Source organism: Pipistrellus hanaki (assembly GCF_964339955.1).
Source record: "Pipistrellus hanaki genome assembly, chromosome: 7".
Classification (NCBI taxonomy): Eukaryota; Metazoa; Chordata; class Mammalia; order Chiroptera; family Vespertilionidae; genus Pipistrellus; species Pipistrellus hanaki.
Window position 1 is genome coordinate 53,768,870 of NC_140509.1, and position 27,057 is coordinate 53,795,926.

Sequence of the window (27,057 nt, forward strand, 5' to 3'; positions counted from 1 at the left end):
GTTCCTGAAGGTGAGATGACAGGCTTGCAAATGCACCTGTGGCCCCTGACCTGTGAGCAGAGTTCTTACTTGCATGACTGATTTCTAGAAATATCAGCAGTTTTCATGTAAATGAACTGTCTCTAGAGACCCTGGGTAGATAACATGAATGAGCTGCTCAAAAATTTTGTCAGCAAACCTTTAACTCTCATTTTTGCTGACACCATTATTTTTGTATGAATAAGGAAAAGTCATTACAAAGATAGGAGGGAAGAAAATTTTTAAAGAAAGAAAACATTATTTGCTCTATCTGGCTTCAAGATAAAGTAAAAAGGGCACTTGCCCAAGGCTAATGCGCAGTATGCCAAAGGTATAACAGAGAGCTAACCCCAGAATCCAAAGACTAACCAGGAAAGTTAAAGCAATATGAAAACATAAAGATCTGAAGTATAACAGGTACCCACAGTGATTTCGCACGAGTCGTCCCACAAAGATGGCTTTCTGCCCTACTGACCATCCCGAGAGGGGTCAGTTATGAGTCTGATAGAGAACTACATTAGAAGTTGCAATGATTTCATTTTTTCCATCTCTTGAGGTACTAAGAAACATCCCAATTACAGTTGAGTACTAGACTAAATGTAAAAAAATGTACAAAATCACTTGTGGTGCCACTGAGAAAGTGAATAGACAACTAGAAGAGTGGTATAAAAATGAGTAAGCTCACAAAGAATTTGGCACTTATTACATGATATCAATCCAATTTAATCAAACCAGAAAGACTGATTTTTTTACTGATTCCTTTTACCTATTTATTCCCTTAACCCACCATTATTAAAATTACATAATCTAAAATCGTGCTTCTAATGGAGAAACTCTTGCCAATCAAATAAAATAAAATAAAATCCTGGACTCAATTTTCTCATTAATAGAGTAAGACATAAGAGAAGATTTAGAATATGTCAATATATTTACTTAATACAGCATAGTTCTTCAGCCCAGCCAAGATACTCTTGAAAGTGAAAGGAGAGCCAAAACTGGTTTGGCTCAGTGGATAGAGCCTCAGCCTGAGGACTGAAGAGTCCCAGGTTCGATTTGGATCAAGGGCAGGTACCCTGGTTGCAGGCTCCTCCCTGGCCTGGGCCCTGAGGGTGTGAGGGTGTGTGTGTGTTAGGAGTCAACCAATCGATGTGTTTCTCTCACATCAGTATTTCTCTCTGTCTTTTCTTCTCTCTTCAACTCTCTCTAAAACTCAGTGGAAAAATATCCTCGGGTGAGGATTAAAAAAAAAAAAGAAGAAAAAAAAATTGGGCAAAGGACATGAACAGATAATTGCAGAACAGGAAGTATAGATGGCTCAACCTTACCTAAAAAAAGAGACAAAGATGTTTCTCCCCTATTTCATTGGTAAAAATCCAAATGTTGAATAACTTGTCAGTTGTCCAGGCACTTTCATACATTGTTGGTAGAACTGCACAATGTAGCAGTAAGTTAAAAATACAAATGTCTTTAACCTGTGACCCAGCAATCCTACTTGCAAGATTGACTATAATAGCAAAATCCAATAACATTCGCTGGCTTTTTTCTTCTCATCCACAGGGGACTGTTTAAATAAACCATAGTATAGCCAAACAAAGGAATACTATGAGATGCAAAATAATAATAAATTAAAAAGGAGTAAAAAAAGTAAAGTATAGAACAGTATGTTAGCACATTATCTTTTGTGTAAGAAAAGAGGGAAGGTTGTGTTTGTGTATGTGTACTAATATCAGGATATACTCAGTACCATACATAAGACTAAAACTGCCTTATAGGGGTGGGGGAAATCACGTAAATAGTGACAGGTTGGGAGTGTGACAGTATACCATTTTATTTTATGCTAGAGGCCCGGAGCACAAAATCATGCACTCTGGGGGAGGGAGGTCCCTCAGCCTGGCCTGTGCCCTCTTGCAGTCCAGGACCCCTCAGGGATGTTCATCTGCTGGCTTGTGGCTGGATGGCCTGCTGCTGTGCAGCCTGCTGCTTGAGCTTCAGCAGCTGCTGCATGTGCACGGGCTGGGCCACCATGGTCTGTCCTGCGAACACCATCAGGTGGGTGAGTCAAGCGCAGAGGCAGGCTCACCCAGAGATCCCTGCACTTCCCTGAGTCATCCTGAGATCCCTGCACTTCCCTCAGACTGACATGCCTGTGGGGATATCCGACTGCCAGCCTAGGCCTGATCCCCGCAGGGAATGCAACAGTGCGCCAAGCGGTAGACAGCCAAGGAGGAGCCTAAATTGGGGCCGGTGCCGTGCCACTCGCACTCATCCTGGCCAGCTGCGCCTGCTTGGTATTGCTGCTGCACAGTTGGGAAAGGCTCCCGCCATGGCATCTGAGCTCACCAGCTGTGAGCCCAGCTTCTGGTGAGTGGCACTTTTTGCGTTGAGCATCTTCCCTCTGGTGGTCAGTGCACATCATAAACCGGTTGTTCTGGTCATTCTGCCATAAAGTTCACTTAGGTTTTTATTATATAGATTGTTTGAATTTAAAAATACATGAAAATACCCACACATTCGATACTCTTCTCTGCTCCTTCTCCAAACTTTAGCAGTTTCTGTTGCTCTGAAGTTGGAGACTTCTAATGTGACTAACAAGGCCTGAATAGCTTGTTTAGTCAGCCTTATTGCACAGCATGCCTCCCGTTCTCTCTGCTGTGGCCCCATTGACCTTTTTTCTCTCCTCATTGTGTTTACTTCCATCATAGGGCCTTTATTCATGCTGTTCCTGCTACCTGGAAACTTTGCTTAGTTAAAATATGCTAATTTTTATAATAGCATGCTACTTCCACAGAGAAGACTTCTCTTATGAGATCCAATTTTCCTTTTCCATTGGTATTCCCTTCTTCATCTCCTTTCTAACTTAAATCATATATACAGTTGTACATTCTTAGTTGGGATTGTTTAATGCCTGTCACTCCCACTAGAAAGTAAGCTTCATGAATGCAGGGACCATGTCTGTTTTATCCCATCTAATAAAAGAGTAATATGCAAATTGACCATCACTCCATCAACAAGATGGCCGCCACAAGATGGCCAGCAGGGAAGGGCAGTTGGGGGGAACCTAGGCCTGCAGGTGAGAGCAGTTGGGGGGGGGACCAAGCCTGCAGGGGAGGGCAGTTGAGGGGGGCCAGGCCTGCAGGGGAGGGCAGTTAGGGGGTGACCAGGCCTGCAGGGGAGGGCAGTAAGGCATCAATCAGTCTGGCAAGGGAGTGGTTAGGGGGTGATCAGGCTGGCAGGCAGAATCAGTTAGGGGCAATCAGGAAGACAGGCAGGTGAGCAGTTGGGAGCCAGCACTGTTGGGTTGTGAGAGGGATGTCCAACTCCCTGTTTAGGCCTGAGCCTGGTAGTATTACGCCTAAAAGGGCAGTCGGACATCCCTCAAGAGGTCCCAGATTGGAGAGGGTGCAGGCTGGGCTGAGGGACAACCCCCTCCCCATGCACGAATTTCATGCACCAGGCCTCTACTTGTGAATAATGCTACACAGGGATGCAGGTATCTTATCGGATAATGACTTTGTTTCCTTTGGATAAATGCTCAGAAGTGGGATTGCTGAATCATATTACAGTTCTATTTCTAATTTTTTGAGTACTCTATACAGTGTTTTCCATAGTAGATGCATCAATTTACATTCCTACACAGCACACAAGGGTTCTCTTTCTCTACATCGTGGTCAACACTTATTTCCTATAGGTGTGAAGTAATATTTCATTGTGGTTTTTATTTCCTTTCCCCTGATGATTAGTGATGCCAAGCACCCTTTCATGTACCTGTTGGCCACTTGTATGGCTTCTTTGGGAAAATATCTATTAGATCCTCTGCCCTATTTTTAATTTGTTTTTCCCCCTATCTAGTTGTATGAGTTCTTTATATATTTTACATATTAACCTCTTATCAGAAATATGATTTGCAAATATTTTCTCCCATTTAGTAAACAGTTGCCTTTTCATTCTGTTGATGATTTCCTTTGCTGTAGAGCTTTTCAGTTTGATGTAGTCCTACTTGTTTATTTTTGCTTTGCTGCCTTTGCTTTTGATATCAAATCCAAAAAAATCACTGCCAAGCCAAGGAGCTTATCCTCTATATTTTCTTCTAGGAGTTTTATGTGCAAATCTTTTATCCATTTTAAATTGACTTTTGTGTATTGTGAAAGATAATGGTCCAGTTTCATTCTTTTGCATGTCATTGTCCATTTTTTTTACATCACTATTTATTTAAGAGATTATCCTTTTCCCACTGTATATTCTCGGCTCCTTCTTAAACATTAATTGACCATATATGAATGGGTTTATTTTGAAGCTGTCTATTCTATACTAATAATGGATGTGTTTGTTTTTATGCCAATACCATATGATTTTGATACTGTCATTTAGTAATCTAGTTTAAAATCAGAAAGTGTAACACTTCCAGCTTTGTCTTTCTTTCTAGAGATTACTTAGCTATTTGAGATCTTGTGTTTCCATATACATTTTAAGATTTTTTGTTCTATTTCTGTGAAAACTGCCGCTGGAATTTTGAAAGGGGTTATAATGAATCTTGTATTTCTCTTCTCACTTTGCTTACAGTGAGTTTTGGTCACAATTTAAAAAAAAAAAAAAGGCAAATTAACCAATGTTTTTGAGTTCAGAATTTTGTATCATAATTTTTGAAAGTTATAATTAAAATCTCCCATGGTTTCATGGTTTATGTTTAAATCTTTGACCAATCTGGTGTTTATCCAAGTATACAATGTCAAGTATGTCCTAACATTCTCTTTCCAGATGGCTAGACAGTTATACCAATACCATTTATTAAATCCATCCTTAGTCCTACTGATATAAGGTAATGCTTCTACCATATCCTAAGCTGCTATATTTTCTATCCCATTTTAGAGTTTTCAATTCTGCTCTATCAACTCATATTAGCAACACTATTTAATTGAAGATTTATGGTATGCTTTAATATCTAGAGGTCAATTCCTGCCCCCTATTGCTCTTCTTTTTCAAGGTTACTCGGGGTTCAATGTGCACTTTACAGTTAAATTTTCTAGTATTTTAATTGGAATCACTTTAATTTGTATATTAAGTATGGGAGAATTGGCACTTTATGATGCTGAGATTTCTAGTCAAGATCATGGTATGATTTTCAATATGTTCATATCTATTCCTCAAGAGTATAAAAAGTAGACTAAGAGGCCAGGTGGGTAAGGTTAGACTCAATCAGAATGTTTCTGGGAACTGAGGATTTGAAAGGGATAAGTTGAAGAGAGAGTAGAGTGATAAGAGGGCATAGCAATAACCAAGCACCTGGATAAGCCTGCCACAGAGGCAAAGAGAAATGGCTATAAAGTCAGAAGAAAATCAAGTAAACAGTGTTTTTCAAGAAAAAAGAAACTGTCAGTAATACAATTAGAACAAAGTCTAAAATAAATCCATTAGATTCAGTGATATAGAAGTCATTAGAAATCTTATATCTATCTGGGAGGGAGAATTATAAGGCTGGAAACCAAGGTAGGATTTACATCCTAGTATCGCCAACTATAACTATTTTGCTCTAATTTGATCCTAAAAGGCTCTTCCTGAAGGTAAAAATGCCACTAAATTCAGACTATAAATGTACAGTTATTCCTAAAATGAATTTAAACAGTCCTAGAAGGGGCTTCTTGAATAATTCATACAAAGAATGCACAGATCCAGAAAATACTGCCAATAGGAGGAAATATCAGGAAACAGGGTAGGAAATAACACCTATAGAGCAAAGGGGATGGCAAACATAAAGTAGATTTTCTCCAAAGCAAACTAAGCTATAGCTTCACAGTAGGATTTGGCTTGGAGTTAGCCCCTGCTAACAACATTCTCAAGCACAGCTGGAGAGCCAGATAAAATAGGTGGCTGACTACATAGGATGCACAAGACAAGCTCTGGCTGCTCAGAAATACTTCCATCTGCATCTTGTCAAAGAAACCACTCTCTCCCTCCCTCAACCTGATCCCAAAATCCTAATTGTGGTTTCTCTTTTAGGTTAGTGCCAACAGAAGCATTCAGATTTCCCTAGTTGGAAAGTAAGGCTTAGAATTATTCCTAATTCTTTCCTAACCTTCAGACAGGATATCGTACAGGATCTAGCTTGGAGGGTCTAAAAATGGAGGAGTCAATAAAATGTAACAATGCCTTGAGCAGATCTAAACTGGGACTGAATTCTTCAGAACAGAAATTAGGTGAGTCTTTTAAATTCACCTAAGCTAATCTGCAAGGCAAAACCAATCTCCAATGTAGGAAATATACACAGACCAATATCTTTCTTCTATTTTAACACAAATTTAGACCAAGAAAGGAAATAAAAAGTTATACCATGATTATATATTTGTTGTGAAAGCATTATACCAAAGCACTTGTGAGGTTTCTTCTAGGTGTAATGTTCTTTTTTTAGAAAATATATTTCATTGATTTTCCACAGAGAGGAAGGCAGAGGAGGGATAGAGAGCTAGAAACGTTGATGAGAGAGAAACACAGACCAGTGCCTCCTGCACACACCCCACTGGGGATGTGCCTGCAACCAATGTACATGCCCTTTATAGGAATCGAACCTGGGGCCCTTCAGTCCGAAGACCTCTATCCACTGAGCTAAACCGGCTTCGGCTAGGCGTAAGATTCTTATTCATAAAAAAAGAATACTCTCAAGTAAGGATTTTTATCCTCTTTGATTGCAGGATAGGTAGATTCAACCAAAATTATTAAAGTAGAGAGAGGAAAAAAAAAGGTATCTGAAATAGAGAAGTCAATTATCACCGTCTTATTATAACTATATCAAATAGTATAAACTTCTTTAAGTTATGCTACACTGTTTGGTACCCCTCACACTATAAATAGTGATATTCAGAAAGATTGGGGTCAACTGAGGAAATGTAATGCTAAATTATTCTGTGGCACTAGTACCATAGGTTGTTCACTCTGCAGTTGCCTTAGATGGTAGAATTATAAGAAGGTATTATATCAGAGAACTGCATTATTTGGCAAAATTTACTCCCTGAAAGCAATTCTCTGCACGAAGCTGTTTAAAAAAAAAAAAAAAAAAAAAAAAAAAAAGGCAACAGGGGCTGACTGTTGTTTCCGTTTAATTTGCATGTCTCCTTTTTGGAATCAGTGGGAAGTAAAAGAGGACATTAAAGGATGTGGTGGATATTCTAGGGGGCAAAGTTTTATTTTTATAGTATTAGTAAGCACAGGATCCCACCAACTTATAGCAGGCGGGGTGGGGGCACAGGAGCCATGAAATGGGAAATAAACAGGAAAGAAGCCCGGCACAAGCATTTGAGGGTAATAAATATGAGAGCAATCTAGAAGATGAACGGTTCATATTGTTTATGATTACAAACTGATTATTCCTCTAAGTGCAAAGGCTATCCAATAAGTCATATCCGGGTTGATTTGTTAGCACGGTACTTTCACCAGACAATAAATTAGAATGCAATTAAAGTCCATTCTGCCTGTTTATCATGGACTAAGATAGCTGACCATCATCCTCAATTATCTGGACGAACACACAGCATGACAGCACACTGAAGAAACCTTCCAGCGAAGGGCAATAAACATCTTAGGAAGGCACTGAAATTGCTAGATTTCTTTTCTAGTCCCTTTTTAAATGTTTCTAATTTCGATAAAGTATGTAAACAGAACCACATTAATATAGTACTTGCTTCAGTACAGTAAGTCATACAGTAAGTCTGTTCCTCTAAGTCCCCAAACTTCTAAGCTTGTCAGCAGTCGGCTAAGGGCAGTGACTAAATCATAAAGAAAACAGAACTGAATATTTACTGCATATCTCTGTAAAGTGGAAAAACTTAAGAATAAAGAAAATAGAAGAATCATACAGGCCAAAGATATAAACACTTTAAATTTCAAAACACATGTTTAAAAGAAAACATCTGTAGAATATAATTGAATTTCATTATACAAAGATCTCATAAGGATTAACAAAGAACTCATTATGAGAAATAAACAAATATACAGAGAAACTAATAAATAAGCCGAAACCGGTTTGGCTCAGTGGTAGAGCGTCGGTCTGCGGACTGAAAGGTCCCGGGTTCGATTCCGGTCAAGGGCATGTACCTTGGTTGCGGGCACATCCCCGGTAGGGGGTGTGCAAGAGGCAACTGGTCAATGTTTCTCTCTCATCGACGTTTCTAGCTCTCTATCTCTCTTCCTTCCTCTCTGTAAAAAATCAATGAAATATATTTAAAAAAAAAAAAAGAAACTAATAAATAAAAACATACAAATTTTTTCAAGTAAATTAAATTAAAACCAAAGTAACATTTTTTCACTTAATTAGTAAAAACTACTTTTTAAAAATGACAACAACCAATATTGGCAAAGACACAGTGATACTATAATAGTAATTTCATACATTGCTGATTGTCTTATAATAAATTGATTATAATGTTCCAAAAATACAGTTTGGCAATTTGAATTAAACACTATAAAATGTTCATAATGTTTAGCTCAGTACTCTTACATCATGGGCTCCATCTAATAAACAAAAATATTAGTCACAGCTTGATCTATCAATAAGAATCTGAAATAACATAAAATCCGACAATAGGGTAAAAACAACATAAAATGTGGTATGATAATGGGTGGAATATTACGTGGCTATTTAAAATGATGGTTATGAAGACTAAGTAGAAAAGGATACAAAACTGTGTATGGAAGATGATCATATAAAAATATACATATTATGGAAGATTAGCAAGGCAAATAGCAAAGTGATAATTATTTTAATCAGGTATGGTAGGCTGTCCAATTGTACCCCGTACCCCGCTGCCTCCCAAAGATGTCCAGATCTCCCTAGAACCTGTGGATATTACTTTACTTGGCAAAACGAACTCTGCAGATGTCAGTAAGTTCAGGATCTTGAGATGGAGAGATTACCTGGGTGGGCCTAATATAATCACAAAGGTCCTTAAAAAAGGAAATCAGATGAATCAGGGTCAGAAAGGAGATGTGACAACAGAAGCAGAGATTGGAGTGATGTGTAGCCTCAGAAGTCGGAAAAGGCAAGGAATGGATTCCCCTAGAGCAGTGTTTCCCAAACTTTTGACATATGTGTACCCCTTCTATAATTTTCATAACGCTGAGTACCCCTCGTACTCATGAGGACGTAGAATTAGGCGCAGCTAAGCACGGAGCAGTGCATATCCCCACCAAACTCCGGTGCAACGCGTACCCCCAGGGGTACACGTACCACACTTTGGGAAACACTGCAGAGCTTCAAGAAGGAAGTCAGCTCTGCCAATACCTTAATTTTATCCCCATTTTAGACTTCTGACCTCAAGAAAAGTAAGATGATAAACTTGTGCTGTTTGAAGCCACTAAGTTTGAGTAATTTGTTATAATAATAGCAATAGGAAGCTAATATAAATTATAAGACTGCCCTTTCTAAATTTTCTGTAATGTATGTATTACTTCTAATGATACATTCTAATTCTAATATACAAATTTAGCTAAAATTTAATTTTCGAGGTAAAAACATACTCTGCTGCAGTGGTTCTCAACCCTTGTTGCATATTAGTATTAAGTAATCCGCTTTAAGAAAAAGAAAGAATACCAATGCCATGTTTCCTCCCCATTCCCAGAGATTCTGGTTTAATATTGCTAGGCTCAAGCATCAGTACTTTTTAAAGGCCCTTCATGCTAATGTGCAGCCAAGGTTGAGAATCACTGCCCTAGTATGTCAGCTCATAACTGACAAGACTCCCTAATCCAAAGCAGGAATATCTGTCAACCTAAAACTACATTTCTTTCAAGAATTCTGCAAATAAACATACTCAGCAATGGTTTATCTTAGCTTAAATTTAGGACTGGGAGCTGTGTCCTAATTTAACTGACAGTGTCAAAGAAAGAGAAAAAATAAAACCCCTTCCTCTACTTCATCTGTATTTCTCACCTGTGGAGTTCAAAGGACTCCTCAGTACAGTACTCCAAGAAAAAGATTCTTATTTGCTGCTACCCCAAGTCCCTGTAGTTAAATTAGAATAATTCACAAGAAGAACCATGTATGCTTCCTACACTTTTTCTGCTGACAACTGACTTTATAAGATTACTAAAACTATGTAAGATCTTTAGTCTTTGGATTGTTAAGGGATGTTTTAGAAATGTGTAGACTAGCCAAGAGAAGGACTCTGTCAACGTCCTTTGGGAGAGACAAAATGGTGGCGGAATAGCCTGACGTGTCCTGAGCCTTGTCCCAGAGCAAACAGAATGAGCAGCTGAAATGAATAATATCCAACCCGAATTGGCAAAGTCATCTGATACTCATTCTTTAAAGTCATATATTCCAGGTATCAAGCTCATACATTAAAAACAAAACACACACAGACTTTAGTATGTTTGTGAGTAAATGTATAACAAAGTTTTCAAATATGAAATTCTCGCTAAGAAAATTACTGACAAAGTCTTATGCATCTCTTGGCCAACTCATAGCATCACCTCACATTCTTTCAGCAGCAAAATCCACATATGAGAAACATCATTGTCAACCAAGTGTGTCCAAAGTTTGATTTCCATAGCAACCATAACCCTTTCATCCACATGTAGTATATAAGGCATAAGACTTAATACTACATGCACAGAACGTGTTGGTATTATGTAGTCCAGACTGTGGTTGCTGTAGAAATCTAACCCCAAGTCCCTCACAACAGTGAATAAAATGAAAACAACAGAAGGGTCCTTGACTACTTAGCCATCTATTCCTTTGCTTTCAAGCAGGACAATGCCATTTTAAATACTGTACCCTGTTTCCCCGAAAATAAGACAGTGTCTTATATTAATTTTTGCTCCCAAAGATGCGCTAGGTCTTATTTTCAGGGGATGTCTTATTTTTCCATGAGGAAGAATACAGTACACATTTATTGTTAAATGAAAATAAAGGAAATTTATTACCTCTATACGGTACGGTAGTACGGTAGTTATCAACACAAACCAGATAAACTGTGAATCCTACAGTATTAAGAATTTACTCATTTATTCAATGACAATCATGTCATCATCTTCTGAAACATCATCATAACAATTCAATTCCTGAATTTCCTGGTGAATTTCTTGTGACTCCATTTCTTTCAGAATCAGTGAACCAAATCTCTCATGTTTAGCAATAGCACTGTCATTTTTAAATGAGTACTTCTTGTCAAGGTAGCCTGCTCGCAGTGCATTTGCAATGCAACTGTCAGTGATTTTCTCCCATGAATTCTTCACCCAAGTCACAACTTCTTGCAGTTTAGGTTTCACAAAGTTTCCACGCTGATTTCTCTCCATTCTATTTGCAATGTAGTCATTAATTTCCATGCGCAAATTGTCTTTGAATGGCTTGTTTATTGCAATATCAAGAGTCTGGAGATAGGCCTTATTTTTTTTTTGGGGGGGGGGGGAATGCCTTATATTTCACTCAAAAGGAAACCTGTAAGTAGGTCTTATTTTCAGAGGATGTCTTATTTTTGGGGAAACATGGTATAATAGTTTTACATTGATACCACTAAAGGAACATTTTCTACAAATATAATTTTAAATGATATCTTATCTCTGTTTAACATTAGGATCAACATCCTATTCCCTAAAAAATTCTCCCTTCCACTCTGTGCTCAGTTTGAGTTTCAAAAGCTCACCCAAAGAGAATACTGTCATCTTCTCCTGGGCTCAGTCAAAGCTAGTCCCCCACACAGGTAAGCTGGAGAGGGGCCAGGTTTTGCTATTATCACTACCAGAAGTATGACAGACACAGACAAGGTTATTCTAAAACAATTCTGCAAAAGTAGGAGGAATCACTTTATGTGACATTAGGTCTTACTATTTAGCCTTCGTAATCAAGACAGTGTGGTACTGGCAGAACAGAAACATAGATCAATGGAACAAGAACCCAGAAATGGATCAATACAAATACACCAATTAAGTATTGACAAGGGTACAAAATCAGTTCAATGGAGGAAAGAGAGTGTTTTTTAACAGACTATGCTGAAACAACTGGATATCCATAGGCCAAAAATAATGAACCTTGACTGAAAACTATGCTATAGCCTTAGGCAGTTGCTCAGTGCTTAGAGAGTTGGCTCACAGACCAAAGGGTATTGGGTTGAATTTCCAGACAAGGGGACATATCTCGATTGCAGGTTTGGGTGAGTTCAGGAGACAACCAATAGATGTCTAAGTCCAAGTGGTAGAAGGTAACTGCCAGAAGCAAAGTGGCCATGGTGATTCTAACAGGCAGCAAGGTGGGTATGGTATGAGGATATTAGGTCATCTCAGGCTTTGTTGTGATAGGCAAAAATCCATGTCTATATTTAATTACTCAGATCCAAGAATTCAAGTCAATAGGCATTCCACTAAGATATGTTTTGATTTAAATAACCAAAAACAAACAGCTCCAGGTCTAGTGAACAGAGACCTATCTGAGACACTACAGTAGAGAGTTGTAGCCTCTCACCCAAATCTGATGCCCACAGTTTTCGAATGAAGGAGGCCAAATTCCTTGTGAAAGATTTTTTTTCACAACAGTTTAAGCAATAAGAAGTGTACTTCTTTCTTATGTAAAAGAGGTCTGGCGATGGGGTAATCCAGAACTGTACAGAAACTCCACAATAATACTATGTTTCTTCCTTCTCTCTGGACTATCATCCGTAGGTTGTAGCACTCAACTTCATGGTCAGAATGCTTCTTGAACCCCAGACAGTACAACAGCATTCAAAGCAGCAGATTAAAAGAATGAACAAGAAATGGTAGGCCCCTTCCTTTAGGATAGTTCCCAGAAATTCCATATACTTCCACTAACATCTTTTTGGCCAGAAATTAGTCAGTGTCACACTTCTTTTTCAAGATGGAAAAAGATCATGAAAGGTAAAAAAGGCAACCATCAGTCTCTACCACGCTGTGCCAATAGTTTTCGGTGTTTCCTCTGCCTTGCTAATTACTGTGCCTATACAGGTATAATGGTAGTGGGAGATTTAACCACTTAGCCCACAGGTTGAAGAATATAAAAATTGGATCACACTAAAATTAAAAGTAGATCAAATATCATTCTCAAGTTCTAGACTTGATAATGAGTTATCTCTTTGAAGAAGTGGTATGTTTTTAGTATAAGTGATTAATTACATTATTTCAGATGGGGACATCTTTAAAAATGTCTGTACAGTAAGAAAGTGGGGAAGGGGACAGTAAATTCAAGGAAGGGGTGTCCTGCCCAGAATCTGTTCTCATTCTATCCCATAATATTTCATCACTTTCACTGTTGTGTCCAATGACTCAGGCAGAACCAATCATACTATACCATTTGCCATTAAAGGAACTGATCTAAACTAGGTACAAAGCAAAAGAAAGGCCAAATAGACTCTCTAGCAGGAATTTGGGCCTGGAAGAGCCATATAAGAATAAAAGGTGGTCAAAGCCAAAATTCCCTGACAATGGTGTTATATGCTAGTGGAACTGTCTATAAATTCCTGCTACTAATATCTGTTAGCTTCCCCAGTTCCCATTCTTCTTAAAGCCTGATTTTTTTAATTCCCCCTTTAAAACTATGATCTACTGTGTCCTTCCAATAAATTTCCTACTTTTGCTTAAATAATCCAAAGTCAATTTCTGTGTTTCCCACCAAATAACCCTGATATAATTCTATACCCCAACCCTAAGAGATCATCAATCCCTTTGGCTTTAAATCTCATCTTCCAACCCTAGTTCTGGTGTCTACCTCCCTTAGAGCACTTGACCCATTCCTAACTGCTTTTTTGGACATCTCCACATGCTACAAACACTTCAAGTTCAACAAATCTATAACATTCCCTCTTACTCTCAGGACCCAAACATGCTTCTTTTCCTGTATGCCCTCTATCAGTTAATAGTATCTCATTATAGTACTCATATATACCCAGCATATTTTAAATGTTATCTTACCTAAGTCTCAAAATTACCAACTCCTCTTAACTCTTTGAAAGTGTACATTGAATCCATTATTTCACTTCATCTCCATCACCACTGCCTATCCCAAGAACATCTACTCAATGTTCAATATTCAACTGAAGTCATCTCACTGAGACTTGCTGCTTGTATTTCAAGCTGTCCATACTCCAATAATTTAGGTTATGTATTTTATTCAGTTTTCTATTTGCTTACCATGGAAGGCAAGTCTAACATTAGATACTGTATTTTGGCATAAGTAGACATTTCCAACCTATCTTTTTTTACCTCATTACACCCATGTTCAGCCCATACAAAATGACTACTTCCCTATACTGCACTAAGCAATTCCTTACATCTTACATCATTTTCCTGCTGGGGCCATTTCCTTCTCATCCAATATGGCACAACTTTTATGTCACCTCATTTCTGAAAGTCTTCAATTTTCTCTCTTAAAGAGAGACTTTTCTCTCCCTTTCTGTCTCTACAGCATTTTGTTCATGCATACTACAGCATGCATACTCAAGATATTCTATTTGTATGCCTCCCCCCTAAAATGAATGTTTAATTATAATGATGTTTGAGAACAACTGGATACTTTCTACATGTCAGGTACTATCTAAGCACCTTACTTATATTTGCCCATGTAATCCTCACAAGACCCTAAGATATAGGACACAGAGAGGTTAAGTAAATTGCCGGAGATCACAGAGCTTGGTAGTGGTACAACCAGGATATGAAATAAACAGTCTTATTCCAGAACTCATGCTCACTATACTGTCTTTCATGAATTCCTGAAGGGCAGTAACTATGTCTTATTCTTGTTTGTACACCCCGTGCCCAGAGCACCTCAAATATTTGTGGAATGAATTAAAATTTATAACTTTCTCTTAGTCATCCAAGAAAAAGTTCTTCATAAGTAACGTAGGTTTTCCATCAATAATTATATAACTGAATCTAGAAAGGGTCTTTCATAAACATGGGAAGCTAAAATTAAATTTCTAATAAGAAATTCAAAGAGCTCTGGAGAATTTTACCATACAGAAAAGACTAGTAAGGTTTTTTAGGTAAATGTAGTGAACTCAGGAACAAAAAGTCTTTACCAAGGAATCAATACCTCTAAGAGAGAAACTAAATGTCATAATCTGTGCCCAGAAAATGCATACTAAATTAATCCCATCTATCTAAATCTGAAATAGAGATCAGTGTTTTGAAGGCAAAAGTAAAAGGAGGTATTTAAACAAAAATTTAATCCTATGGGCCAACTCTGTCAAGAGTAATCATTAAAACAAAGCCATACTGCTCAATAAAATCATCTGTTTAAGCAACAAATATTCAACCAATTCTATATAAAAAGTATTAGTCATCAACTTTAAAACAATTAAGTGTCCTTCATATAATTATTAAAAAGCATTAAGTTCTTTTTTTTTAAATCCTCACCTGGGGATATTTTTTCCATTGATATTAAGAGAGAGTGTGGAAGGGAGGGGGAGGGGAAAAAAGAGAGAGAGAAACATCTATATGGTTGCCTCTTTCACATGCCCTGACTGGAGCTGGAGATCTAACCTGCACCCAGGTATGTACCCTTGACTGGGAATTGAACCAGAGACCCTCCAGTCCACAGGCCAACACTCTAACCATGCTGGGCAAGGCAAGTATTAAGTTCTTTTTTATTTTTAATATATTTTATTGATTTTTTTTACAGAGAGGAAGGGAGAGAGATAGCTAGAAACATCGATGAGAGAGAATCATCCATCAGCTGCCTCCTGCACACCCCCTATGGGGATGTGCCCACAACCAAGGTATTATACATGCCCTTGACCGGAATGGAACCAGGACCCTTCAGTCCGCAGGCTGACGCTCTATCCTAGGGGTGTCGAACTCAATCAGAGAAGGGGCCAAAATCTAAAATCCAGCCTAAATCGCGGGCCGAATGGTTTACTGAACAGTCATAAACTGACAATGTCATAAACTGACAGCGAAGTGCAGTGATGACAGCGCGGTGCGGGCCACATTGCAAGGCCTGGCGGGCTGGATTTGGCCCGCGGGCCTTGTGTTTGACACATGTGCTCTATCCACTGAGCCAACCTGGTTTCGGCCAAGCATTAAGTTCTTGACAATAGACAGTATATGAAGTGAATTTATAAAAGCTAAAAGTAGTTAAAACTAAATTTATACAGAAATTTAAGTGATTAGAAATAAAAAATATATATTTTGCACAAGTACATTTAATTAGCAAGAGAGTAATGAACCACAGGGTTTAAGTTGTACTGGGAAGAATCAGGGGTTGATGCACTGTCACACTCTTCAGCTTCTCCCACATTACCAATTTACGTCACATAGCTGGGCTTCTACTGCATCCTACATATTCCTGTCCCACCTGAATAGGCCAACAATCCCTCACCCAAAGTTTCTGAAACAAAACATCTTTCCAAATTTTAAAAAATTTATTAAATATATATATATATTTTTATTTCAGAGAGAGGGAGAGGGAGAAAGAGATAGAAACAACAGTGATGAAAGAGAATCATTGATAGGCTGTCTCCTATACATCCCCTACTGGGGATCAAGCCTTCAATCCTGGCATGTGCCCTGACTGGGACTCAAACCGTGATCTCCTGGTTCATGGATTGACGCTCAACCATTGACCCACACTGGCCAGACTAAACTTTTTTTATTTTTAGGAAGGTGCATTTAAACCCAGCACTCTCGCAGAATATGGGGCAGTAACCTGTAATCAAATACATTAGTATTTCTGCAGCAAAATGCAAGGATATTCACATTAAGTGGAATAAAGAAAGGCTATAAATAATCATCAGTTTGGATCAGGTTTATGAGTCTGAAAAAACAACGCCTTCTGAGCTTTTAGGAATTTTAAATAGTAGGAAAAGGACTATAGAGTTGTATAATCATATTGCATTCAATCTGCTCACTTCCTCCTTGAGAAGTGACAATGGCTTCCTTACTTGCCACATTCAGTTACGACACTAACTTCTACACTAGTCTAGAATTGGCAATCATTTAGTCAATCTCCTTCCTTTATTGCTTAGAATAACTTCCTAGGGTCACAGTGTTCCTTACTGACAGAGATGAAATTAGACCATACAGGTTTCCTGTCTCCCAGGTTTACTTTGAATTAAGAAAGAAAACAATGAATGAATTGTTTTTCTCATTCATTCATTGTTTTCTTTCTCAATTCAAAGTGATTTTTTTAGCTTTCCAAAATAATGAAATAATTTCACAGAAAATTGCAAAAACAGTATAAGAAAGTCCTGTGTCCTTCATCCAGCTTCTACCAATATATACTTGTTAAAACCAAAAATAATAATAATAATAATAATAATAATAATAATAACATAGGTATATTAGTGTTAGCAAAACTACAAAGCTTATTCCATTTTCATTATTTTATTAAACTGCATTTATTTGTATGTGAAGGCATATACAAGTCTATGCAACCTTATTCTATGTACAGATTTATGTAACCGCCATCTCAATCAAGGTATCAAACTGTAAATATTTCTCTTTTCGGAGTCCAGCACAGCTAGAGAGTGGTCCAGCTCCTGAGTAGAGGCTGCTGGGGATTGAGCAAATGAAAGAAAGAGACAGACACAGAGATGGAAGGAAAAAACTGGGGCCTGGTGGGACCACTGTCCTCTGAAGGACAGACAGGGACCCAGAGCCAAAATAGGGTGTTTATTTTATACATCAAAAAACAGGAAGTTTTACTAAAGGTCAAGACAAAGGAGATTATGCACATTCTTGGGTGGGCCCAAATCGTATGCATTCCTGGCACTTGGCTGGATTTAGATAACGAAACCCATCCCATGGTGCCTGGGCTGAAGGTCAATCTGACACTTAACTAGATAAACTGGAACTCTCAGAATATACAAATTTATAAGGCTCTTTTTAGCTCTACTGTTTTCACTTCAATGCTTTATTAGAGAGACTACAATATGCACAATGTAATATACAAGTACAACTTCCAACGCTAATACTATCACTTGCATCCCACACACATAGGCACACACAGAAACTCATGACTTGATTAGTATATGTGCTGCCGAAGCGAGCACAACTCATGACTTGATTAGCAAAAATTAAGAAACCTCATAGTTCTAGTGTTGTGAGAACATGGAGTAACCTGAGTTCAGACATTGCTCATGAGAGTGTAAACTGGTACAACCACTCTAGAAAACAATTTGGTATTATCTACTATAGCTGAACATGTGCACATACTGCTGTATCTGTTCTCTTGAGAAGTACACCAAGAGATATGTGCAAAAATATTCACAGCAGTACTTTCATAAGACCAAAAATGCAAACAACCCAAAAGCTGACTTAGAAAAAAAAAAAAAAAAGACTGTGACATATTCACACAATAGGATTTTAGATACCAGTGAAAAACTAATGAAGTACAGTTAAACACAACATGGATGAATCTTAGAAACGATGCATTAAAAGAGCAAGTTGTAACAGATTATATGTAATAAACTACCATGTTAATACATTTCAAAAAGAAGAAAAAGTAAACATGTTATTAGTTATGGAAACATTCATGCAATTTTAAAAAGGAAAAATAAACACAAAGTACAGTATACATAAGGTCAGGCAGATGGACAGGGGAGTAATTCACCATCCACATGATTGGTAAAGTTATAGTTCTTAAATTGAGTAATAAGCTCTTTAGTTCTATTATTAAGCTTTATAATATGTGTGTGTCTGTGTGTTGAGTGTCTACCATATAGAATCTCTGGAGAACTAACATTCCAGCTATAGGACAAGTTTAGCCCACTCATAAGATGACAGTCTTGGTAACTGGGAATGATGCCAAGAAATAAAATCACTCTACTATTGATATTCAGTAACTTTTGTAGCAACAAAGAAATTACAGGTGTCTCAAAAAATTAAAGCAAGGGCGTGGGCAAGGGAAGTGGAGGTGGCTATAAGAAGGCAAGTGAGAGATCCTTGTAGTGATGGAAATGTTCTGCATCTTGACTGTATCAACCTCAGTATTATGCTTATGATATCGTACTGTTGTTGTGCAAGATGTTACCACTGGGAAAATCTGCCTACATGGTACATTGGATCTCTGTATTATTTCTTCCAATTGCAAGTGAATCTACAATTATCTCAAAGTAAAAGATTAATTTTAAAAAAGAAAACATAAAAGAGAACATTTTCATCCAGGGTTTCTCCACCTTAGTACTACTGACATGGTGGGGCACATAATCCTTCAATGTTGGGAACTGGCCTGGGCATTGTCGGGTGTTTAACAGCATCTCTGGCCTCCAACCATTAAATGCCAGTAGCTTATCCTAGTTGTGACAAGATTTCCATACACTGCCAAAAGTTCCCCAGGGGGCACAACTGTCCCATTAGAGCAGGGGTCTTCAAACTACGGCCCGCGGGCCACATGCGGCCCGCAGAGGAGTCTGATCCAGCCCGCCAGGTTTTTTGGGCAGTGAGCGCAGCCGAGGTGTTACAGTAGGAATTAGTAGTTCATATAGTCCAGCCCTCCAGCTCTCTGAGGGACCGTGATCTGGCCCCCACTTTAAAAAGTTTGAGGACCCCTGCATTAGAGGATCACTGCTCTAGTCATAAGAACAAAGAAGAGCTGTGGAAGTGTTCCTCAAGATGGAAGGAGACTAAAGAGACATGGCAACTAAATGCAATATCTGATCTTCACTGGATCCTGTACTGGAGAAGGAAAGAATGCTTTTATAAAGGACATTATTAGGTCAATTAACAAAACTGGAATACCAATGATAAATTAAATAAAAGCACTGTTCAACATTAAATGTGCCTAAATTGATTACTGTGATATAATTATGTCAATAATATTTCTATGCTTAGGAAATGCACAATGAAGTATTTAGGAGTAAAAGACCAGCCTATATAATAAAAGCCTAATATGCAAATTGACCCCTCTCCCGGGAGTTGGGGGGGGTGCAGGGCTGGCTGGCCAACCACCTGGGGTCCCTCCCTCTGGCTGGATCCCTACCATGCATGAATTTGTGCATTGAGCCTCTAGTGATGTATACAGTCTACCATCAAATGATTCAGAAAAAAATATATATGTATGTGTATGTATATATATTCTATATATATATATATATACATATGAATATTTGTACATGTATCATAGGTGAATCTGATTAAAGGGTATACAAGTGTGCTCACTGTACTATTTATATTCTTGCAACTTTTCAACATGTTTGAAATCATTTACAAATAAAAAGGTGGTGTATTGTTGTTTATTAAGTGGAAGCAAAAGTTGTGGTCCTTAAAATCCTAATGGCAGGTTTCACGGAACTCCAGCATAAGTGATAAAAAAATCCCAAGACTGGATAATGACTACTGACTACATAAATTCTTACTTCAAGCCTGGGGTATTCTCGGAAAGAACTGTCGTCTACCTTCCGCCTATCTCCCCTTTCCCTTCTTTCTAGAGGTGACCTCTTGAATAGTGCAGAATCGATAAGGAATCCATTCCATTTCTTAAAGACCATTTCTAGCGAATGACTCAGGCTCACATCCCTAACTCACTTCCTCCACTAATCACCGAGGCATCTTCACTCTCCATAATTAAGGAAAAAACGCAAAAAGTGTACACGTATTCCTCAAAAGAAAACCACCTATGCGCTCCACTGAGCAGAGAGAGGAGGAACGTTGAAGTGAGTGGACTAGAGAAGAGACCACGTCCAAAGTCCAGGAGGGCTGAGGAAAGGAAGAGTGAAAAGAGATGGGCGGGGAGCCAGTCTTGGTGAAGCACGAACGGTGTGTCAGTCATTAAAACGGACTCGCGAGTGGGTGCCCGCGGGGGGCGAGTAGCTCACCTGGCTGTGGTAAGCAGCGGGTGCTGAGTGCCCACCAGCTTCCGCACCTGCATAGCGATGTTGCTGAGCTCGTCGCTCAGGAGGCAGCGGAGGCTCATGAAGGACGTGGGGTAGCCCACGATCTTCTCCGCCTCGGACACCACCTGGTTCCAGTAGGCCGGGGCCTTGGAGGACTGAGCCCGCCAGGAGCCCACGGAGAGGGTGCGGAGGGACGGGGACCACCACAGGCGGCGCGGAGGTCCCGACGCCCGGAGATGGCGGGGCAAGCGCATCAGCAGTGGCGGAAGGCTCATAGTTTTGAGTCTGGGAATGTCTGGGGCTTCGGACTGCCCGGAGGTAGCGCCGGGAAACTAACCAAGGGGCAGAGGAGGAAGAGGCAGGGACTAGAAGGGATCGGCGACTCTGGGCCCGCAGAGGTGCGTGGGTTCCGGAAGCCGTAACCAGCAGCGATCTGGAAAGGCAGCTTTCTGCAGCCCAGTCTAGATTAGGCAATTGCCCTGGCTCAGCACTGCCCCCGGACCGCTGGGGTAGAAACCAAGGCGGATACCTAAATGGGGGACGCCATATTTGGAGGCGGGGAATGCGGCCTGTCGTAAAGACGGAGGCGGGCTATTCCGGAGCTGAGGCTGCTCCCTACTTTACGGCACTGCCGTGAAAGCCCTGAGGGGGCGTGGCTCCGGAGGTGGAAGCCTCGGCTCCTCCCATCTCCTGGTTCTGGCCCGGGAATGCAGAGGGTGGCGGGAATGTGGGGCCGTTGCTGCTCCAGTGCCTGGAGTCTAAGCCGAGTGTGGTCATCGGAGCCTTCCCAGCGCCAGCACAGAGTGGGCACACATAAATATTGGTGTCATGAACGAGGGTCTTTTTTTTTTTCTTTTTTTTTTTTTCGGCCTCCAGCCCGCTCGGAAAGAAGGCGTCGGCTACTTTCTCGGGGAAAGCCTCCGGCTGGTCGCTCTCGTCGTCTGCCCCGGCGGTGGTCATGGGCCCGGGTGGGGGCCACCTCTGCGGCTGCGGGCTCCGGAGCTGTGGCTCCGTGGTAGTGGGGGTACCAAGTGCACTCGTGGTTCTGATCTCGTGCCCTCAGCTCCCAAGCAGACGGCGTGGCCCGGCCCAAAGGGTTCTTTTTCCCCCAAGGAATGTCCTCTGTCTTGATCCAAGTCACTGGCCTCGCTGAGACTGATTTAACCCCTGTGAGCAGAAGCAGCGATCCCTCCCTTAAGGGTGCGGAGAGTCACCTCTTTATTTTTTAAAATATATTGATTTTTAAAAATGTATTTTTTATTGATTTTTTACAGAGAGGAAGGGAGAGAGAGAGAGAGCTAGAAACGTCCGTCCGTGAGAGAGAAACATCGACCAGCTGCCTCTTTCACACCCCCTACTGGGGATGTGCCCGCAACCAATGTACATGCCCTTGACCAGAATCGAACCCGGGACGTTTCAGTCCGCAGACCGACGCTCTACCATTTAGCCAAACTGGTTTCGGCAAATATATTGATTTTTTTTTTTTTTTTTTTTTTACAGAGAGGCAGGGAGAGGGATTGAGAGTCAGAAACATTGATCAGACGCCTCCTGCACACACCCCCCCCCACTACACCCCCCCCCCTCCACTGGGGATGTGTCCATAACCAAGGTACATGCCCTTGACCGGAATCGAACCCTGGACCTTTCAGTCCGCAGGCCGACGCTCTATCCACTGAGCCAAACCGGTTTCAGCAAGGGTCACCTCTTTAGAGGAACTCCCCATCCAGTATTGAAAACCGGACCTCTGACCCAATACTTCATTACAGCTCGCGTATTATCGCATAATCCTCAAAGCAGCCCCGTTAGGTAGGTAGTATTCTCCACGTTTTCTATGAAGAAACAGGCACAGCCATGTCCTATATTAAATTGCCTAAGGCCATACTAAGGGATGTGAACCCAAACAATCTGGTTTCTAAATCCTCGCTCTTAACTATCAAAATAACACATTACCTACCAACCATTCTTTTTTCCTTATTGCTCTCAATGTGGTTATCATTTCTATAATGCTACCTATTCTTTTTCCAGGTATGTCCAGCATCCTCTCTTGTCATCCCAAACAAGTGTTAAAACCCTTATGAATAAAAATGATATATTATGCAGTTTTACACTCTTAAAAATAGCTTGCAAAGCTCTCTTCAACTTTTAAAATCTTTTAAAATTTATGATTGATGTGTTTTAAATTAGCATCATACATACTTACTGGACTCGACTTAACAAGGGGCAAATTAAAATATAATTATTCACTTTGCAAAAAGGTTTAGTTATCCTCAGACTCTCTTTGAATGGCAAATTTCCCTCATGATTTAAAAATTTGATTGTATTGCCAAACATTTAATTTAGACATAACTCCTCAGGGATACATTTTAGATCAAGTGAGTTATGCTCAAAAGTATTAAACACAGTCTGTGCCCAAAAAATAAGTAAGGCAAACTACAGTTCACAAATAATTCACTTGAAAGAGATAAACTCCTGGCAATAAAATGCAGGTCTATTCTAGATGAAAGTAAATGTGAAGAGTGCGTTACCTTACCATTCCAAAAAGCTCTAAGGCCTGAGCTGGGTTATCCAAGGTGAAAGAAGTCATGAAAAAAAAACAGGACAGATAAAGGTTGAATATGATATATTATGCCCCTGAGGCTGTTTCTTCAGAATCACTGTACCTTAAGGCTAACTTTTCATGCAATTTGCTTAATACCAATTCACAACATGTACTTTAATTTCTCCACAGAAGCCAAGTGCATTATTCTCTGGTCATACTCTATTAACCAAGTTTTTTATTATTCATGGGACTCTAGGTCCCATTTATTTTAAATAATCAGGACTTTCCTTTGTACTTACAGTTAAAAGGTTGCGTTATACCTATTGATAACCAGTTTTTAAAGGTTAAAATGGTATTTGTTCTTTAATCTTTCAGATAAACAAATAACTCCTTAGAGTCTCTTTGACTACAGAGATTTCTGAATTGCTGGTGACTTTCGGAGGAGTGGGGAAAAGGAGTATCTGTGATTGTGCCTTTCCTGACTGACGCTGCCTACAGTCACTTCAAGGATGTCTGTGAATGTGTGCAGTAAGAAAGAATACAGCAGGGTTTCTCAGCCTTGGCCTTATGGACATTTTGGGCCCGATCATTCTTTGTGGTGGCGGGGAGGGCTGTCCTGTGCATGGTAGGATGTTTAGCGACATCCTGCCTCTTATTCACTGAATGCGAGGATTATCCCTGTCCAACTATGACAACTAGACTTGTTTCAAGACATTGGCAAAATATCCCTTTGGGGCAAAATCGCCCATGAGGATACAGGGAAATGGGAGAAGCTAAAGAAAAAAAATAATTTCCACCCATGACATTGACTTTTACAAAGCAACAAAAGAAAAGGTCCGGGATGTGGGCAGCCCTGCAGGTTAAAGAAACCCCCAGCCAGACACAGGGACATCTGCTTGACACTAGGTTGTGGTGGAGACAGCAAGCTGACACCTTCCTCAGGGCCCGGAAGCTGGTAAAGGACCGGTGGACTTTACTTAGTGTTTTCTCTACCTTCTGCTGACCTTAGAAAGCAGTAAGGTCATGCCTGGTGGCCCCCACCTACTCCTCCCCCCGCCCCCGCTTTTTATTTTTTGGCTGGAAACCTGAACCAGCCTTTGGAAATACAAAGTCTTAACAAGCACGGTGTATGCTTTGGGCTTTGGCATGCACATGATTAGGGGAGTAGAACTAGATAGGAACACGGCAGCTACCCTCCTTCTAGCACTCTTAACACAGTCACCTATTGTTTATGCTAAGAGAGTTCTTCCAAAAGCAGGTGAAAGCATCGTGGTATATCTTCAGGCCCAATGATAAAAGGAGGCAAGTAATCAGATTAGCAAAACTCCAAAAGTTTGACCACCTACTGGGTTGGCAGACGGTAGAGAACAGGAAGAACACATATTGCCAGTGAGAATGTAAAATGGTGCACAGCACCTATGGGAAGGAATTTGATAATCTTTAGAAAAATTACATGTATATTTACCCTGGACCTAAAAATCCCCAAGTACGAAATGACTTATGCACAAGGTTATTCATTGCAGTGTTATTTGTAATAGCAAAAGATTGGAAACAAACTAACCAACCCCAAGTAGGGGGCTGGTTGAATTAACTTGGGTAGAGCCGTACGATGAAACACACTGTGCAACTCTCAAAAAGAATGAGGGCTGTCTCTTTAAAATGATGTGGAATAATCTCCAGAATACATGTTTTAAAAACACACACCAAAGTACATTCACTATAGTATGCTCTATTTGTAAGGCAGGTGAACTCTCCTATATATTATAATAAAAGGCTTATATGCAAATTGTCCCCTCAATCGGGAGTTCAACCAGTGGGCAGGGCTGTCTGGCCAACCTCCCATATCCCCTCCCTCGGCCCATCTGGGACCCTACCCATGCATGAATTCATGCACCAGACCTCTAGTGAATATATATTTGCATATCTTTGGGATGGAAGAAAATAGGTGAAGTAGACAGGCAATGAAACAGACTATTCTGAATATACCTTGACTATATAGTTTTTGTGTGTGTTTCAATAATAGCTATTTGGAATAGTTTTTTGTTTGTTTTTAATATATTTTTATTGATTTCAGAGAAGAAAGAAGAAGGAGAGAGTGATAGAAACATCAATGATGAGAAAGAATCATTGATCGGCTGCCTCCTGTGTGCCCCCTACTGAGGACTGAGCCTGCACCCAGGCATGTGCCCCTGGCCAGAATTGAACCTGGGACCCTTTAGTCTGGAGGCCAATGCTCTATCCACTGAGTCAAACCAGCCAGGGCTTGACTATATCGTTTTGACTTTAGACTCATTTATATATTTTACATAGTCAACGTAATTTTGAATTCAAAAGAAAGATGTAATTCCTGAAATTTGAAATTGACTGAAGCAAATGACCTAACTGTATATTAAGCTGGTGGCATAGCCACACCAAGTAAACAATGAACGGACTTTGGAAAATAGTGTTTTCATTGTACGTAGTGGAATATACAAAGAGGAATATGTTCTCGGGATAAGATAGACTTACAAAGAAATCTTAAATTCCATTCAGTAATCTCACTGCCAGTACTACTTTCAAACAATTCTGTATATTACAGCAATGATGATTTTCAGAGTATGTGGAAGCTAATAGTAAAGGAGAATTGGAAATAATATGAACTTAGGATTTTTCCTTTAAAAATATGTTTCTAATATTCCAATAAGAAAATTATACATTTATTGAAAAGAAAAAGAAACATACTTGCTTTGTCCCTTAAAAAGGCCTCGCCATAATAGTAATCTAGTTGCAATCTTTAAATATATATTTTATTGATTTTGTACAGAGAGAAAGGGAGAGATAGAGAGTTAGAAACATCGATGAGAGAGAGTCAACGATCAGCTGCCTCTTGCACACCCCCTACTGGGGATGTGCCCGCAACTAAGGTACATGACCTTGTCTGGAATCGAACCCGGGACCCTTCAGTCCCCAAGCCGACACTCTATCCATTGAGCCAAACCGGTTTCGGCTAGTTGCAATCTTTAACATTCATATTGTACTTTCAATACGTTAGTCCTTAATAAAAGGAATGAGATTCTTTCGGCAAATGGAAGCTATCTGGTGTGGGTCAAAAAGTGTGCATGATGAGCCTGAAATACCCTGTTGTGCTGGAAATCAAGGAAGCTGTTAAAGTCTGAAGTCTAATGGGGCAGGTCAAAGGGACAAAGAGATCAGCATAAAGAAGCTCTTACTGGCCTGGTTGTTGTGGCTCAGTGGTTGAGCATCAACCTATGAACCAAGGAGATCATGGTTTGATTCTCATGCCCAGGTTGTGGGCTCGATCCCCAGTGTGGGGTGTGCAGGAGGCAGCCAAACAATGATTCTCTCTCATCATTGATGTTTCTATCTCTTTCCCCCTCTCCCTTTCTCTCTGATATCAATAAAAGTATTTTTTTTAAATAAAGCAAGTTTCAACTGGCTGAAAGGGGAACAATCTGAACATGAAAAAAGGGTAAGAACTACAACTGGTTGAAATTCACTGATGACATATAAATACTTCAGTTTAGTATTAGACATAACTAGAGCAAAACTCTGAATATTTGTAATATAATGAAAGAATTGAGCATTTATCCTGCCTTTCCTGTAGGAATTATATTTAGTGGTGTTTTAGCCTGGCTTACACCCTTGAAAGCTGAACCTGAGACAAGGGCTTACTTTTAGGGAGTTTATTTTGGACAGCCATTTCAGGAAACAGCAGTGAATGACAAGAGTGAAGCA

At 39.7% G+C, this 27,057-nt stretch overlaps 1 protein-coding gene across 3 annotated transcripts in view; it reads right to left on the reverse strand.

The window, feature by feature from the left end:
* PDSS2 (decaprenyl diphosphate synthase subunit 2) overlaps positions 1–21,367 on the reverse strand; it is a 173,846-nt gene extending 152,479 nt beyond the window's left edge. For 2 of the 3 annotated variants that reach the window (XM_084890546.1, XM_084890545.1), the window contains exon 1: positions 20,766–21,359. In XM_084890546.1, the coding sequence (XP_084746672.1) occupies positions 20,766–21,058 (293 nt within the window). In that variant the 5' untranslated portion in view covers positions 21,059–21,359. Of the gene's footprint in view, positions 1–20,765 lie in introns of all 3 variants that reach the window. The other variant, XM_084890547.1, reaches the window with a different exon arrangement.
* Positions 21,368–27,057: the final 5,690 nt, after the last annotated feature.